Raw genomic sequence first — 17,906 nt, 5'->3', positions numbered from 1 at the left:
CCTCCTAAATTCTCATCCAAATCATTAATATAAATCACAAATAACAGTGGACCCAGCACCGATCCCTGAGGCACACCACTGGTCACAGGCCTCCAGTTTGAAAAACAACCCTCTACAACCACCCTCTGCCTTCTGTCGTCCAGCCAATTTTGAATCCAATTGGCAACCTCACCCTGGATCCCGTGAGCTTTAACCTTCTGCAACAACCTACCATGCGGTACCTTGTCAAAGGCTTTGCTAAAGTCCATGTAGACAACGTCTACTGCACTACCATCATCTACCTTCTTGGTCACTCCCTCAAAAAACTCAATCAAATTTGTGAGACATGATTTTCCACGCGCAAAGCCATGCTGACTGCCCCGAATCAGTCCTTGCCTCTCTAAATGCTTGTAGATCCTGTCTCTCAGAATACCTTCTAGCAACTTACCTACTACAGACGTTAGGCTCACCGGTCTGTAGTTCCCAGGCTTTTCCCTGCTGCCCTTCTTAAACAAGGGCACAACATTCGCCACTCTCCAATCTTCAGGCACCTCACCTGTGGCTGCCGATGATTCAAATATCTCGGTTAGGGGACCCGCAATTTCCTCCCTAGCCTCCCACAACATCCTGGGATACATTTCATCAGGTCCCGGGGATTTATCTACCTTGATGCGCTTTAAGACTTCCAGCACCTCCTCCTCTGTAATATGCACACTTCTCAAGACATCACTATTTATTTCCCTTAGTTTCCTAACATCCATGCCTTTCTCCACCGTGAATACCGATGAGAAATATTCATTCAGGATCTCACCCAACTCTTGTGGCTCTGCACATAAATGCCCTTGTTGATCCTTAAGAGGCCCTACTCTGTCCCTAGTTACTCTTTTCCCCTTTATGTATCTGTAGAATCTCTTTGGATTCTCCCTTGCATTATTTGCCAAAGCAATTTCATGTCCCCTTTTTGCCCTCCTGATTTCCCTCTTAACTCTATTTCGACAATCTCTATACTCTTCAAGGGATCTACTTGATCCCAGTTGCTTATGTACGTCATATGCCTCCTTCTTCTTTTTGACCAGAGTCTCAATATCTCGAGTCATCCAGGGTTCCCTACTTCTACCAGCCTTGCCCTTCACTCTAAAGGGAATGTGCTTACCCTGCACCCTGGTTAACACATTTTTAAAAGCCTCCCATTTACCAGCCGTCCCTTTGTCTGCCAATAGTCTCCCCCAATCTACCTCTGCAAGTTCCTGTCTGATACCATCAAAATTGGCCTTGCCCCAATTAAGAATTTTAACTCTTGGGCCAGACCTATCATTCTCCATAGCTATCTTAAAACTAATGGAATTATGGTCACTTGTCCCAAAGTGATCCCTCACTAGCACTTCTATCACTTGCCCTTCCTTATTTCCCAAGGCGAGGTCAAGTTTTGCCCCCTCTCTAGTCGGTCCATCCACATACTGAATGAGAAATTCCTCCTGAATACACTCAACAAATTTCCCTCCATCCAAGCCCCTAATGCTATGACTGTCCCAGTCAATGTTGGGAAAGTTAAAGTCCCCTACTACTACCACCCTATTATTCTTGCAGCTATCTGTAATCTCCTTACATATTTGCTCCTCAATTTCCCGCTGACTATTTGGGGGCCTGTAGTACAGTCCTACCAAGGTGATCTCTCCCTTCTTATTTTTCAGTTCCACCCATATAGACTCAGTGGGCGAACCCTCGGATATATCCCCTCTAAGTACTGCCGTGATGTTCTCCCTAATCAAAAACGCCACTCCCCCTCCTCTCTTACCTCCTGTTCTATCCTTTCTATAGCATCTGTAGCCCGGAACATTGAGCTGCCAGTCCTGCCCCTCCCTTAGCCATGTTTCAGTCATAGCTATAATATCCCAGTCCCATGTGCCCGTCCATGCCCTGAGTTCATCCGCTTTGCCCGTCAGGCCCCTTGCATTGAAATAAATGCAGTTTAATGTAGACCTTCCTTGCTCTCTGCCCTGCTTTCTCTGGTCATGCTTTACACACTCTCCCTTCCTGCCTTTTGTTTCTGTCCCCACTGACTTCCTACATCGGTTCCCATCCCCCTGGCACATTAGTTTAAACCCTCCCCAACTGCACTAGCAAACACCCCCCCGAGAACATTGGTTCCGGTCCCACCCAGATGCAGACCGTCCGATTTGTACAGGTCCCACCTCCCCCAGAATCGGTCCCAATGTCCCAGGAATTTGAAACCCTCCCTCTTGCACCATCTCTCAAGCCACGTATTCATCCTAGCTATCCTGTCATTCCTACTCTGACTATCACGTGGCACTGGTAGCAATCCTGAGATTACTACCTTTGAGGTCCTACTTTTTAGTTTAACTCCTAACTCCCTAAATTCAGCTTGTAGGACCTCATCCCGTTTTTTACCTATATCGTTGGTGCCTATATGCACCACGACAGCTGGCTGTTCACCCTCCCCCTCCAGAATGCCCTGCAGCCGCTCCGAGACATCCTTGACCCTTGCACCAGGGAGGCAACATACCAACCTGGATTCTCGTTTGCGTCCGCAGAAACGCCTGTCTATTCCCCTTACGACTGAATCCCCTATCACTATAGCTCTGCCACTCTTTTTCCCGCCCTTCTGTGCAGCAGAGCCAGCCACGGTGCCATGAACCTGGCTGCTGCCACCTTCCCCTGGTGAGCCATCTCCCCCAACAGTTTCCAAAACGGTAAATCTGTTTTGGAGGGGGATGACCGCAGGGGATCCCTGCACTGCCTTCCTACTCTTCCTCTGTCTGTTGGTCACCCTTTCCCTATCTGCCTCAGTAATTTTAATCTGCGGTGTGACCAACTCACTGAATGTGCTTTCCACAACTTCCTCAGCATCGCGGATGCTCCAAAGTGAGTCCATCCGCAGCTCCAGAGCCGTCAAGCGGTCTAACAGGAGCTGCAGTTGGACACACTTCTTGCAGATGAAGGAGTCAGGGACACCAGAAGGGTCCCTGACTTGCCACATCTCACAAGAGGAGCATGACACGGGTCTGAGCTCTCCTGCCATGACTTAAACCTGAAGTTAAATTTGAACTACACTACACAGCTAGGAGAAAGTTCAAGCTGAATTAAAATGGCCCCCATGTTCCATGTGGACTTACTGGCGTTGACGGTTAATTTTGAGCTGAATGTAGTAGGATCGGATCCATTCGAATAGTGATTCACTTTGCACTCAACGGTCTGAGACAGGGCCCATGTTTGCTGATCAAATCTCAGCCGACTGCTGATGCTATATGAATCGGGCCCTCCGATGGAATTGAGGTCAGTCTGAATGTTTGAGTCGTTGTCCGGCTTCTGATTGTCATCTACAAACCAGAGGATCTGGATGTTGTCAGGGTAGAAATCAATGACCGTGCAAACCACGGTTGCTTTCTCTTTATCCTTAATCTCTTCGGGCGAGGGATCGAAGAGAGTAATTTTTGGATCTTGACGCGGCCGGTCTGTGTGGGAATTAACCAAATCATGGAGATTATATGGGTGAGAGTGAAAATCAACTGACACCATTAAACAACATCACTTTAAATTGTGCTGCAAACATTGTTAGCTCTGCGGAAACTCTGGAATAACATGGAACCCATTATTACTGTCACACCGAATCAAATACATATGTTATGAGAACTCTGTCCGTTTAAACCGAAACTACCGAGAAATCAGAATCAGAATCCTCTGTTCCACATGTGAAGTGCAATTGGGTGTCATAACCGGGAATTACTCCAATCTTTTACAAACGCTTTATCGGGAGTCGAATTTAACTTGTCGGCCAAAACTGTGAAGCAGCCCTCTTCCTGTTGCATTATTCTGCACCTTACTAGTAAGGACATTATGCTGAAACTTTATAAAGCAGCCGTACGGTTGATTATTCCACACTGCCTGATAAACTAATTTAAGAAGGATGTGATAAACCTTGAGATGTTGTACAGGAAAGTGACACTAAGGGAGGCAGGAATGAAGAGTTGCACTCATAATGGTAGGTTGGAGAAGTTTGAAAATGTATTGCTGTTACTCTTTTATACGTGTAGAGGACAAAGGTTTAATGCCGTGAACAAGCGACTGAGAGAATATTAAAGAGATTTTTTTTGTATACTGAGTGTATTAATGATTCAGTACTCGATACCCACAGGTGTGCCGGAATCTGAGCTACGCGATATTTTTTTAACAAGGCATTGGGGGAACAACTGAGGATTTTACCTTGCGGAGCGAAGGGGATGGTGTTGGTTAATGGACAGCCTAGATGTTTTTTTTAGAGGGCGTGCATGCTCTGCAGGGGACAAATTAATTGTTCATCTGTTGTACTAATTCCATTACTCTTTGACTGTGATGCTAATTTTGTCTCGTTCACAAAATGTTGCCCTATTGTAATCAGTATAATGACGGAATAACGCAGTTAAGAGAGAGTATATTAGGCTGATCATGCCAGTGCCGCTTCTTCGGTAGAGTTGTGGAAATGTACGTCTGAATTATTGGTGATAATCTTAGAAGTGCAGTCCATGGACATCTCACTGTTCCCTCGCCCCAAACAAGTGAAATGTATTCCAACGTTTCTTCTCTACCAGACAGCCTCCCACGTGTAATAGTTCTATGAGCTTATCGGTCAACTTATTTCTTCCTCGATAAAACAGGTCATGCCTGCTGTATTCCTCCCTGTGTTGTTGATAACCCCGTAGTTGTGAGCAATCGTTTCAATATGCTGTTCCGCCTTCTCTGACACTTATTTCTTATTTTGGTCGGGGTAGAACGTCACAAAACCCAGTCTATGTATTTAGTATTTTATGCACTTGGGCGCAACTGGCAAGGCCAGCATGTGTTGCCAAATCCTTTAAACTGAGTTGCTTGCCACATTATTTCCGCTCTACTTAAGAGTGAAGGACATTGCTTTGTCTCTGGAGTCACACGCAGGCCATACCAGGTAAAATTGCCTGATCTCCTACCCCCAAAGGCATTCGAGAACCAGATGGGCCTTTACAACAATCTAAAGTGGTTTACATGGTTACCAGTACTGAAACTCGCTTTTAATTTCAGCTTGAATAATTAGGTACGAATTGCACCAGGGCCCGTGCGAGGATTCGAACCCGTGTCCCCTGAGCATCAGTCTAGGCCTGCTGTATTACAAATGACACTACCATTTCCCCATCATGCCCAACAAAATGTGATCTAACTAATTTTCCACGAAACGTTCATGCATACTATTCACTTTTGAATACTTTTATTTTTTAAAGATATAACGTGCTCGTTATTGTCTTGTTCAGATTGGATAAAAATAAATGTTGAAATTGCAAGAAGCTATTATTTTGTATTGTATAAGGGACACTAATTCGAATTAAGCCTGCACTTTGCTCAAAGACAGATTAAAGCTAAAGCGGACTCAAATATAACCATTTATGTGCATTTATGCGCACCCTCGAAGCGAACAATCAGGAATCTCAGAATCTAACAGTACATGCAAGCCATTAGAACTACTGCGACTTTCTTGGCTCTTTAATTATATAGTTATATACTTTTTGAATGCCTTGCATTTGTCTGTGGCTATTCAATTCAATTTACTAGTCTTAATAATATATGTCTAGTTACGACCACTATACAAAACCTTTATACGTATCAGCCTTTAAACACCATATTTACGTCAACACTTCCCTCGACCTCCACCTCAAGCTAACAGGAACAATATATATTTTTAGGTTAGGTTGGGGAAGGACGGTGGTTATTATGAGACTCCAGATTTCCATCAGGAATTGTGAAAGCAATCTCTTCCTGATTTGAATTCTATATGGCCGAGCCAGGAATTTAAGATATTCCTCTATTGATAAGAATTCTGATGTGCACATCAGGCAACTTTAAAATAATCTTTCATAATACACTTCGCAGCCCACACTGCTGATCAATTGATATTTAATGTGTTACTACTGTATTAATCTTCTTGAACTATTTCGAATGAACAAAATTTGGGTTAAATGACGGTAAAAATGAGTTATTTGGGCTGCGACTGTGATTATTGGCCCTTTAGTAGGATGTGTGATTCGCGGGATGTATGATTCGCGAACACAGTTACAGATGAGTCCGTGCAAGAATTAACGCATTGACTACCTCTCCAAACCTGTTGAGGGGAGAGTGTGAGAAAAGGGTATGTGGGAGGAGGGGTGAGGAGCAGTGTTTGAGCAGTGCTGGTGAGTCCACCTTTACTGTCCGTCCCTCCTGGCTGCCCAGATTTGACAAAGGTAGCTGTGGCCTCCTCTGTGAACTGTTACAGACCATATGTTCATAGCTGGGCTAGACATGGTATCCCAACATATTAACACACTGACGGTAAAACAGCGTAAGGAGGATTTGCTGGCTCTCATTACGGAGACTCCAGTCTGCGGGAAAATGTAGACCAGTATCTTCAGAAACCTGTATTTGGTGTTACCCCTCTGCAATGTAAACTAATAAATAATACCCTTCGAAGGGCATTCAAATTTAGTTATTTTAGATTGACATGTAAAAGCATTTACATTGTAAATATTATACAAGATTTGTTGTTGGTGTTTAGAACTGAAGTAGTGAAGTGTATTGGCCAATTGGAGATTATAAATTAGACTATCAAATGTTTGATAGTGAAATTGAAGTATCCTTGGTCGGAATGATTTGGTCTTGCAATTAACAAAATAAAATTCATATTAAACGACATGATAATTCTTGATGCACCATTCTTCAACATTTGTATTCGATAAAGCAAAAATACAGCTGGCCGATAAATGAAACAATTGTAAGTCGGTTGCCTTAAACCGAGTCCCTGCCACATTGTCCTTGAAGACGTTTAGAAGATTACTCATTACATGTTTATAGTTTCCGTATTTTCGTTTGTGCTCCATTTATTTATTTCTCTCTCTCTCTCTCTGGATCGATTTTCTCTATTTGTATTTTTCTGGATTTGCTGACACCCAAATTTATCGACTTCTTCCCAACACTCAATTTCCATGAATCCGACTTTGCATAATAGCGTTAACTCCTGTCGTTCATGGCGGTGCCAGATACCCAGGTTGCCTCGCTGCTCCGTTTCCGACTCAGAATTCCGGATCTTTGCAGCCTGATTTGGTGACGGTTGCATGGGAAATGTGCTGCCCACAACCTATGCCTTAAAAATTCCCAGGTTTACCAAAATTCCATAAAAAGAGTTGTTCAAAGTTTTGATAACTACCGAGGTGTATGGGTTTGTCCATGATGAGCAGGAACGGGGAGACACGTTACAATAATCTATTAAACACGGTGATTGTGAATGGGGGTCTCTCAATGGGATTGATATCTAATAGTTCGACAGGTTCGAGCAATCCAAGCGAATATTATTGAAATGTGTTAAGACGAGTTGTGGTGCCCTCAATGATAAACAGCAAAATAACTTTCGAGACGGGTCGGACATTGACTCATAAGTAAACCCATTCACTTCCATTATATGTTACAACCTGCAAATTTAATGTGATGCTCTGAATTGTTAACCTACCTATAACTGCTACCTTGGTCCCAACTCCAAACGTATAATCGTAGTTATTTGAGCACAGTGGTGCAGGCCAGTGTTAAAACTAGCAATCAGCTAAAATGAAAAATGAACCACCTTCCTAAATATGTGTTCAAAGAACGAACTTGTATCCTCTCCCATTTTATTTTGCAAACATCGGTAACCCCATGTTTTCGATAGCACTTTTAAGGTACCTGAACATCAAAATTTCTCAGATAGGACGACAAATGGTGCACATGGAAGTGGATATTTGAGGGGATAGTGAAACACGTGTTTAAGTAATGAAGTTTTAAGAAGCAACTTTAAGGCAATGGGTGGACTAATGGAGTGGGAGTGTTTTGAAGTGATGAGACACTTTAAACTAAAGATTGGGGGTGGGGGGGGGGGGGGGAGGGAAAGTCGGGGAACCAAGAGGTGAAGTAATCAGTGAGAAGTGTAGCTGCTTAGGAATACAAAAAAGCACGAAAAGACAGAACTCAGGAGAGGTTACAATAGTCCCCATTCCACAAAATATGACACAGTGTATGTAAAGGCTCAGTAAACCACGGTCCACCACACTAAGAAAGCAAAAAGGGACGGTCAATACAGAATTAAAGGTGCTATATTTAAAGGCGCGCAGTGTACGGAGCAAGGTAGATGAGCTTGTGGCCCAGATTGTGACTGGCAGGTATGATGTGGTACGCATCACAGTGACATGGTTGCAGGGGGTTCAGGACTGGCATTTAAACATCCAGGGATTCACAACCTATCGAAAAGACAGAGAGGTGGGCAGAGGGGGTGGGATTGCCTTGTTAATTAGGAATGAAATTAAATCAATAGCACTAAACGACATGGCGTCGGATGATGTGGAGTCTGTGTGGGTAGAGTTGAGGAACCACAAAGGCAAAAAATCCATAATGGGAGTTGTGTACAGGCCTCCTAACAGTGGTCAGGACCAGGGGCACAAGATGCACCACGAAATAGAAAGTGCATGTCAGAAAGGCAAGGTCACAGTGATCATGGGGGACTTTAATATGCAGGTGGACTGGGTAAATAATACTACCAGTGGACCCAAGGCAAGGGAATTCATTGAATGTTTACAGGAGGGCTTTTGGAACAGCTTGTGATGGAGCCCACGAGGGAACAGGCCATTCTGGACTTAGTGTTATGTAATGAGCCAGACTTGATTAAAGATCTTAAATTAAGAGAGCACTTTGGAGGCAGTGATGACAATATGGTAGAATTCACTCTCCAATTTGAAAGAAAGAAGGTAGAATCAGATGTAAAGGTGTTACAGTTAAATAAAGGTAACTACAGGGGCATGAGGGAGGAACTGACGAAAATCGACTGGGAGCAGACCATAGTGGGAAAGACAGTAGAACAGCAATGGCAGGAGTTTCTGGGAGTAATTGAGGACACAGTACAGAGGTTCATCCCAAAGAAAAGAAAGGTTATCAGAGGGGGGATTAGGCAGCCATGGCTGACAAAGGAAGTAGGGAATGCATCAAAGCAATAGAGAAAGCCTATAATGTGGCAAAGAGTAGTGGGAAGTCAGAAGATTGGGAAGGCTACAAAAACAAACAGAGGATAACAAAGAGAGAGATAAGGAAAGAGAGGATCAAATTTGAAGGTAGGCTAGCCAGTAACATTAGGAATGATAGTAAAAGTTTCTTTAAATACATTAAAAACAAACGGGAGGCAAAATTTGACATTGGGCCGCTCCAAAATGACGCTGGTAATTTTGTGATGGGAGACAAGGAAATAGCCGAGGAACTGAATAAGTACTTTGCGTCAGTCTTCACAGTAGAAGACATGAGTAATATCCCAACAATTCCGGAGAGTCAGGGGACTGAGTTGAATATGGTAGCCATCACAAAGGAGAACGCGCTAGAGAAACTAAGAGGTCTAAAAACTGATAAATCTCCGGGCCCAGTTGGGCTACATCCTAGAGTTCTAAAGGAGATAGCTGAAGAAATAGTAGAGGCGTTGGTGATGATGTTTCAACAGTCACTGGAGTCAGGGAAAGTATCAGAGGATTGGAAAATCGCTGTTGTAACCCCCCTGTTCAAGAAGGGAACAAGGAAAAAGATGGAAAAGTATAGGCCAATTAGCCTAACCTCGGTAGTTGGCAAGATTCTAGAATCCATCCTTAAGGATGAGATTTCTAAATTCTTGGAAGTGCAGGGTCGGATTAGGACAAGTCAGCATGGATTTAGTAAGGGGAGGTCGTGCCTGACAAACCTGTTAGAGTTCTTTGAAGAGATAACAAATAGGTTAGACCAAGGAGAGCCAATGGATGTTATCTATCTTGACTTCCACAAGGCCTTTGACAAGGTGCCTCACGGGAGACTGCTGAGTAAAATAAGGGCCCATGGTATTCGAGGCAAGGTACTAACATGGATTGACGATTGGCTGTCAGGCAGAAGGCAGGGAGTTGGGATAAAAGGTTCTTTTTCGGAATGGCAACCGGTGACGAGTGGTGTCCCGCAGGGTTCAGTGTTGGGGCCACATCTGTTCTCTTTAGATATTAACGATCTAGATGACGGGGCTGAGGACATTCTGGCTAGGTTTGCCGATGATACGAAGATAGGTGGAGGGGCAGGTAGTATGGAGGAGGTGGGGAGGCTTCAGAAAGATTTAGACAGTTTAGGAGAGTGGTCCAAGAAGTGGCTGATGAAATTCAACGTGGGCAAGTGCGAGGTCTTGCACTTTGGAAAAAAGAATAGAGGCGTGGACTATTTTCTAAACGGTGACAAAATTCAAAATGCTGATTTGCAAAGGGACTTGGGAGTCCTAGTCCAGGATTCTCTAAAGGTAAACTTGCAGGTTGAGTCCGTAATTAAGAAAGCAAATGCAATGTTGTCATTCATCTCAAGAGGCTTGGAATATAAAAGCAGGGATGTACTTCTGAAGCTTTATAAAGCATTAGTTAGGCCCCATTTAGAATACTGTGAGCAATTTTGGGCCCCACACCTCAGGAAGGACATACTGGCACTGGAGCGGGTCCAGCGGAGATTCACACGGATGATCCCAGGAATGGTAGGCCTAACATACGATGAACGTCTGAGGATCCTGGGATTATATTCATTGGAGTTTAGGAGGTTGAGGGGAGATCTAATAGAGACTTACAAGATAATGAATGGCTTAGATAGGGTGGATGTAGGGAAGTTGTTTCCATTAACAGGGGAGACTAGGACCCGGGGGCACAGCCTTAGAACAAAAGGGAGTCACTTTAGAACAGAGATGAGGAGAAATTTCTTCAGCCAGAGAGTGGTGGGTCTGTGGAATTTATTGCCACAGAGGGCGGTGGAGGCCGGGAGATTGAGTGTCTTTGAGACAGAAGTTGATAAATTCTTGATTTCTCGAGGAATTAAGGGCTATGGAGAGAGAGCGGGTAAATGGAGTTGAAATCAGCCATGATTGAATGGTGGAGTGGACTCGATGGGCTGAATGGCCTTACTTCCACTCCTATGTCTTATGGTCTTAGGGACACAAGGTTGACGGCATGTTGTTAAGTGGTGAAGGTATCATGGAAAGATTTATAACAGAGACACGGAGGGTGTGAGAAACCAAATGGAGATATGATGAAGCTAGCAGTAACCGCCAAAATGAATGAATGAGGAAATATTAAAGACGCTCCCTCTGCGCCACATGGACAGCGGTGCTTGGGATTCGTGGCTCTTCGGCAGCTTCTCAAGTGCATTTGCAGGAGTGCAACAAATACTGACTTTCTCAGCTTGTCACATCTCGTGACAAATGAGAGAAACGCAAACTTCTTTCTGTGTTTTAGATTAAGGAGACATTTAAATATTTTCAATGAAGTCTGACTCTGGCATTGTCTGCTTCAAATATTTACTTTAGAAATAAAACAGGACGATTCCATCTCAATTTCTCATTTGGGAACTGAAAATCACAAAAGGAACATTAAGTGAACCGTGTTTCGAACTTTCTACTCGCCCAACACAATCAGTTTGGTCCCGTCACCAAAGAAATACTCGTAGCTACCAGAGCACAGTATTTTAAACCACCGCTAAAACCATTGAGTTCCCTGAAACGGTGTGGTACATTTAAGAGACTGATTACGCTAATTCTGCATCCACAGCATCCAAATCAAGAGTGTCCACACGGTTTTCCACGTGCTTTATACATGTTTAAAGGATCAGTGTTCCCTCGTGCCCCCCTGAGTGTCTTCTTGTGTCCACATAATAAATGCACTGTGTAAAGGAAAACGTTCTTTCCACAACCAACCGTGAAACGTGAACGTATGTTGACAATATGCATGATCAGAGGTGACATAACATTGCTGTGCTCACCTTTTACAACCAATTTGGTCCCGCTACCGAAGTAGTACTCATTCCCCGAACACAGTGTGAGACGCATGTAGGGAAACTTCATATGGTAAACTGAGGTAGCGCTGCTGCCTCTTTCACGTTTGCCGCAGCACTTCACGCCCTCATCAATACATCATTTGAAATAACTTTGCTTTTTATAAACTTTCTAGCTCTATATAATCTTTCTTATCAGTCCATGGTCAAACTGTGTAGATGCGTCAGCAACGGACAAGGCTATCCAGCCTTTTCTTTCCTCTCGATTTGGACATGAGCTATATGTACCCGAATTTGTTTGAGAAAAAGTTAGGTTTTCCATATTGCTCCAGAAAACTGAGTGAGGGATATGATTATTCAGAATTCATAGCATTGAATTTACAGTTCTGCAAATTTCCATTCCATTCAACAATATCTTCCCAGCCATCAGGAAATAAATGTTGTTCATACTATACTACGAACTAAACTAAAACCACGGATATCGAATGATCTTCATTTTTACCCGTAGTTTCGAGGCATTTTGTTACAGCTGCGAGACAAAATGTATATTTCTATACATTTCTACACGAAGATTAATCAGTGCAGTGGAATCATTCAATACCGTGTGGCATTCATTATTCCGCCGCAACACCCTCTCATTATTCATTTTTTTTAAAACCATGCGCTCCTTTCTCCTGCACTGTTAATAATATTGCGTTCACTTTTTTGTCTAGATTATGTTCTGTATCTTGATCCACTGTATATCTATTTGCCTCTCTTGCCTTCGGCACGATCCACCAAGATTTGTTCCAGAATTATGTGCAGGTATTTTAATTTACGTTTCTTTAATATATATATTTTCCCCAGATTTTATGGTCATTCTTGGTTGAGCAAACAGATCTCGAGTTCAAATACTTATTGAACCCAAAGTCCATAAGAGCATAAGACATAGGAACTGAATTAGGCCATTCGGCCCATCGAGTCTGCTCCGCCGTTCAATCATGGCTGATATTTTCTCATCCCCGTTCTCCCCATAACCCCTGATCCTCCTTTTAATCAAGAACCTATCTATCTCTGTTTTTACTACACTCAGTGATTTGGCATCCATTGCCTTATGTGGTGAAGCGTTCCACAGATTGACCACCCTCTGGCTGAAGAAATTCCTCCTCATCTCTGTTTTAAAATAATCTTCCCTTTAGACTGATTTTGTGTCCAGTGGTTTTAGTTTTTCCTACAAGTGGATCATCCTCTCCATGTCCACTCTATCCAGGCCACGCAGTACTCTGCAATTTTTAATAAGATCCCCCCTCATCCTTCTAAACTCCAACGAGGAGAGACCCAGAACGAGTAGAGACCCTCAACCGTTCCTCATACGACAAGCACTTCGTTCAAAGGATCATTATTGTGAACCTCCTCTGGATCTTTTCCAAGGCTAGCACATCCTTCCTTCGATACGGGCCCCAAAACTGCTCACCATACTCCAAATGACGTCTGACCAGAACCTTATGCAGCCTCATAAGTACATCCCTGGTCTTGTATTCGCTCCCTCTCAACATGAATTCTAACATTGCATTTGCCTTCCTAAATACCGACTGAACCTGCACGTTAACCCTAAGGCCAATATTTCACTCTCCTAGTACTGATAAGTTAGTGCCATCTCCAAAGTACAAGCTCTGGCTTCTTCCTGTGTCCACATAATCATGAGACATCACAAAAATGTACCTGAACAGTGTCCTCTCAAGTTGAACTGTTCCGACAATTAATTAATTTATGATTTTTGGCTTTTGGTTAACATAAAAGAACAAGAAGTCAAATTAAGCACTTAAGATAGACGGTGTTTGAATTTAAACCATCTTTCCCAATGTGTGTCTTTTCATATGCGTGTGCAACTGTCAGTCAATTATTCCAGTTATAGTTTTGACAATACTAGATGATTATCTGGGGATGAATAACGATTAAGGAAATTCTGCAGGCAATCTGAATCCTGAACAATGTTTGTTTTATCAAAAAGAAATATGACTCAGACAAAACGGTTAATGTCGACCCTTTCGCAAAATGTAAACGTTGGTTGCTCCCCGAGCACTCCAGCAAACAACAATACTAAAACATTAACAGGCAGATAACTACGACCATATGTATACAGACACACCGAAAAATGAGCTGATAGATGGTTAGATAGGCAGATTAATTGAGATAGAAAACGTACCAACAACAGTCAACTTGGTCCCAGCTCCGAAGTAGTAAATGCTGCCAGAGCACAAAGCTAGATCCCTGTATCAAAACTTCCGATCACTCAGTGGCACATGTGCCTTCACATCAAAGATAATATGTAAACAGAGGATCATTGTAACTTAAGGGATATTGAATCATTGCGACCGGCGTAGAAACCATTCAGTTTTTAAAAGATTGCTGCAACATGTGCTTAAACTATCGCTAATGTGTATCACAGCACGATGCACCTGCCTTTAGTCTATGCCCTTTGACACCCTTGTCAGCCAAGATCTAGCAACATTACAGCAAAATACTCTCAATCCTCAGCAATGTCTTGAGGTTGCACCGGTTGAGGGGGAGACCACGGTTGCACCAATATTTATGCCCTGCCGCCACCCCTGAACGGCCGAGTTGTGTTCCGAATGCTACCTCCCTCGTTTACTATATCCCTCCCTCGTTCGAACCCCACCCTCGTTTGGGACTGTCACCAGAGGAAATATCTAGAGATAACACCACCTGTCGTTATGGTGGTATTTCTAACGTCTCAGTTCTGACATCAATCTTTATTTTTACCTGGAATAATGCTTCGACATGGTGTTCTCCAACATAGTTTATGAAAATGCATGTAGGCAAAATGACACAACCTTTCTTACGTTTGACACTCCTTTGATTTTGTTCTACTGTCATAGTCGTTCGAGTTAGGCTGCTTGGAATTACATTGTCGCATGTTATTTTTCTCTGAGATACTTTGCATCTTGTTCCCACACAACCATTTTCCTATGGGAAGGTGATTAGAACAGTAGCGAATTTGTATTCGTAAGGTGAAGTGCCGAAATAAATTGATCGAGTTCATATATTTTCATTCCCTCCATCCTAACGCCCTCACCCCACAACATATATTATTGAATTGAACAATCTTTATCAGTGTTAGCAATGCGGGCACTTACCTAAAACGACTACTTTGGTCCCAGCTCCGAAGTATGCTTCGTAATTGCTACACAGCCTTACGAGGCTGTCACAAAATCGACCTTGCACCTGTTAAGTCGGAATGCTCCATAGCAGTTCTACTATGGCTGTAGCCATCAAGGATTTCTGGACCAGATGACCAAATGTGGCCAAATCGCCCCTGGAAGCGTCACATCATTCTAATTCGGCATCTTAAAACCATCCGCTTGCCTTGACCTGAATAGCGTTACCAACTAACTATTTATTTATATAGAGTTTCATGTTTTCAATTGACCGTCCCTGCATTAACGGATTTGGCGGGGATTTGATGACAGGGAGAGAATTTAAGATGTATCTTTTTTACAAAGAGTTTGTTTCTGATGTATCACCTGAACGGCGGTTGCTTGAATGTACTTTTTCGGTAGACCTCCACAAGCGGAATTACTTTATATCTATCGTTGTGCATGCTTTTAGCATAAATGTTCGGTTCTATCAATCCTTATTGTTCTATACATACGGAAACCTAAAACGGGTCCCTGTCAACACTTAGTCGCTTTACATATTTACTTTCTCCAATCTGAGGATTCTTTTCACTTACCTAATACAACCAGTTTTGTCCCGCTTCCGAAGTATGCTTCTCTGTTGTTACACAGCCGTACGAGGCTGTCACAAAAATCACTTTCGTATCTGGAACGCGGTTTCTATTCTCCCGAAGAACTGTCTATGTTAATGAACTATAAATTCTTTCCGGACTTAGAGCCAGATTGTGGCCAGAGTACACGTTGAACCATTACTGCTCCGTATCGAGTCTTTATTTACTTGTCTTGGCTCGTTAACCATTAATAGCGTGACCCAGTAATGTTTTAACTAGATAGAGTGCGTAGCTTTAATTTACCCACAACAGGAATGCAGAAATGTGTCTTTGAGTGTGTGTGCTGTGTTAGGGAGAGGGGGGGGGGGTGGAGCAGGGAGAGCAGGTACGGCAGTGGCAATGCGGGGTGTGGGGGCCTGATTTCCTCGGGCTTTTGTACGGGGGTTAGTTTCTGAGAATCAGGCATGAACGTTCTAACTTTAATGTCAATTGTTGAAGTGTATACGTACTAGAGAATATCATTATCTATCTACCCTCTGAGCTCTATCATTCGGCTTACGACGTTGCTATGTCACTGCTTCATGTTCTATATGTGAGGCAATATAAACTGAGTCTATGCATCCGATCGGCAGCTTTTATATGTAATAACGAACACGACCCCTCCACACTTTTAGCCGCGTAAAGAAAGATATTTTGATTGACAGATTTCGAACATGTACAGAGTTGCCTCAATGAAAACAAAAATTAGTAACTTTGTCGCCTTGCCAAAGCCAGCTTAAACGACGATCAAACCTAATTCATGACAAGGCCTGCAACACGCCCTTTCCAACTGAACGTGGTTGAGAATACTGCAGGCTAAAACTCACAGACCGATTGATGTTTTGGACAAATTTTGAAAAATCAAGCAAAATATTCATCAATAACCTGTGCGGACTACTTAGTTGAGATGATGAAGGAAAGATTGACTCACCCAGAACTGTTAATTTGGTGCCTTGACCAAAGTAGTTCACATTTGCAGCACTGTGATACAGAGGCGTCACAAAATGGCTCAATGTATTTTTTGTGTCCAATATCTAACATGCAAATCCAAACTGCATGGGTCTCTTATGGAAGGCAAGGCCTTGTTCTAACCTTCCTGATAGCATACTAATCTATTGACGCTGCGTCGGTCAATCTGAATCTGTGAATTGCATGCCTGCATACCGCAAAGGTACAGAATGTGGATCATAGTGCAGGTTTTGGAGACTAAACAATCTTGCGTGAGTGCAATTATTTACTAATCGCAGGTTGCGCGTTCCAAGGTCTGAGCAGTGTTCCATTTTAAATTTAACTAAGGGGGGAAACACCACCCTAATATAGGTTGATGTTAGCAAAAGTAAATTTGTGTTGCTCGACGATGCAGCAGCCATCTTTTCCTTTGTTAGTTAAAAACAACGGTAGTGAGGTCAAGGGATCGATCACCACACGATCGTGAGAATGGAAAGCAGTCTAGGTATGAAGAATAGACAAAGCGTGTTGAGGCAAAGTTAACAGGCGAAATTAGTTTCTAATCAGTAAGTTTGGAAATCAAATAGCTGAACATTAATCCACGGATAAAACGTCATTTTTCTTACCTAATAGCGTAAGTTTGGTGCCTGGCCCGAAGTAGATTGTTGTTCCAGCACATCAATAGACCACTTTACAACAACCTGTCAAAAAGAAAGAGATCAAATTCGACTGTTCATGATCTGTGAAGCAGAGGTCAAGTGGGTAAAACGTCCAAAGCAGTTTTGGGCCAATTACGTTTTCCTTGACAAAGTGGGCTCTGCAGGGATGTGCAAATAGTAGAATTTCCTGATGGTATTGCTGCGTACGAAATGACCGAGCCATTTGTTGTGCTATTGATTGCGGGTAGGCCGAGGCGTGAGTTGCAGCTTAGGAGCAGCCAATGTTCTCATCAATAACATTGAAAAACATTACCCTTTTGGGTAAAACAAAAATGTGTAATATTTTTTATGGATGACGATTCCAATAGCAATTTAAGGTGAAAATAACACAAATCACTCAATATTCCTTCTGTGATGTTGGCGCAGTGATCTCCGCTGCCACTATCCTTCAGCACATCTTCTGAGAGGTTTTTGTACGGCGGCTGCATTGACTTTTATCACCGTGCTCCCCCTGTCCCACACTGATACACACTCATACAAAAAATAACACGAGCGTTACCAGGCTCCGCCTCATCAGTGACTGCTCAGGGATTCTGTTGGTAATGCCATTTGTGATGAATATGTGGAGGGTGGTTGTACCATCATCGGAGAATAATTTACGTTGGAAGGAACCTCCTGATGTCTTCAGCGCAAGGACGTAAAATGGCCATTCAACCAAATGAAAGTAGGAC

At 43.0% G+C, this 17,906-nt stretch overlaps 1 protein-coding gene across 1 annotated transcript in view; it reads right to left on the bottom strand.

Moving 5' to 3' along the window:
• LOC140410193 (immunoglobulin lambda-1 light chain-like) overlaps positions 1-17,906 on the bottom strand; it is a 112,925-nt gene that overhangs the window by 5,602 nt on the left and 89,417 nt on the right. Inside the window, exons 4-5 of the mRNA XM_072498166.1 lie at positions 15,536-15,576; positions 3,114-3,452 (exon numbers count right to left, since the gene is read on the bottom strand). Of these exons, the coding sequence (XP_072354267.1) occupies positions 3,114-3,452; positions 15,536-15,576 (380 nt within the window). The remainder of the gene's footprint in view (positions 1-3,113; positions 3,453-15,535; positions 15,577-17,906) is intronic.

This window comes from Scyliorhinus torazame, chromosome 4, assembly GCF_047496885.1.
Source record: "Scyliorhinus torazame isolate Kashiwa2021f chromosome 4, sScyTor2.1, whole genome shotgun sequence".
Lineage (NCBI taxonomy): Eukaryota > Metazoa > Chordata > Chondrichthyes > Carcharhiniformes > Scyliorhinidae > Scyliorhinus > Scyliorhinus torazame.
Note: the sequence above shows the minus strand (reverse complement) of the source record. Positions and strands in the feature narration are given on the sequence as shown.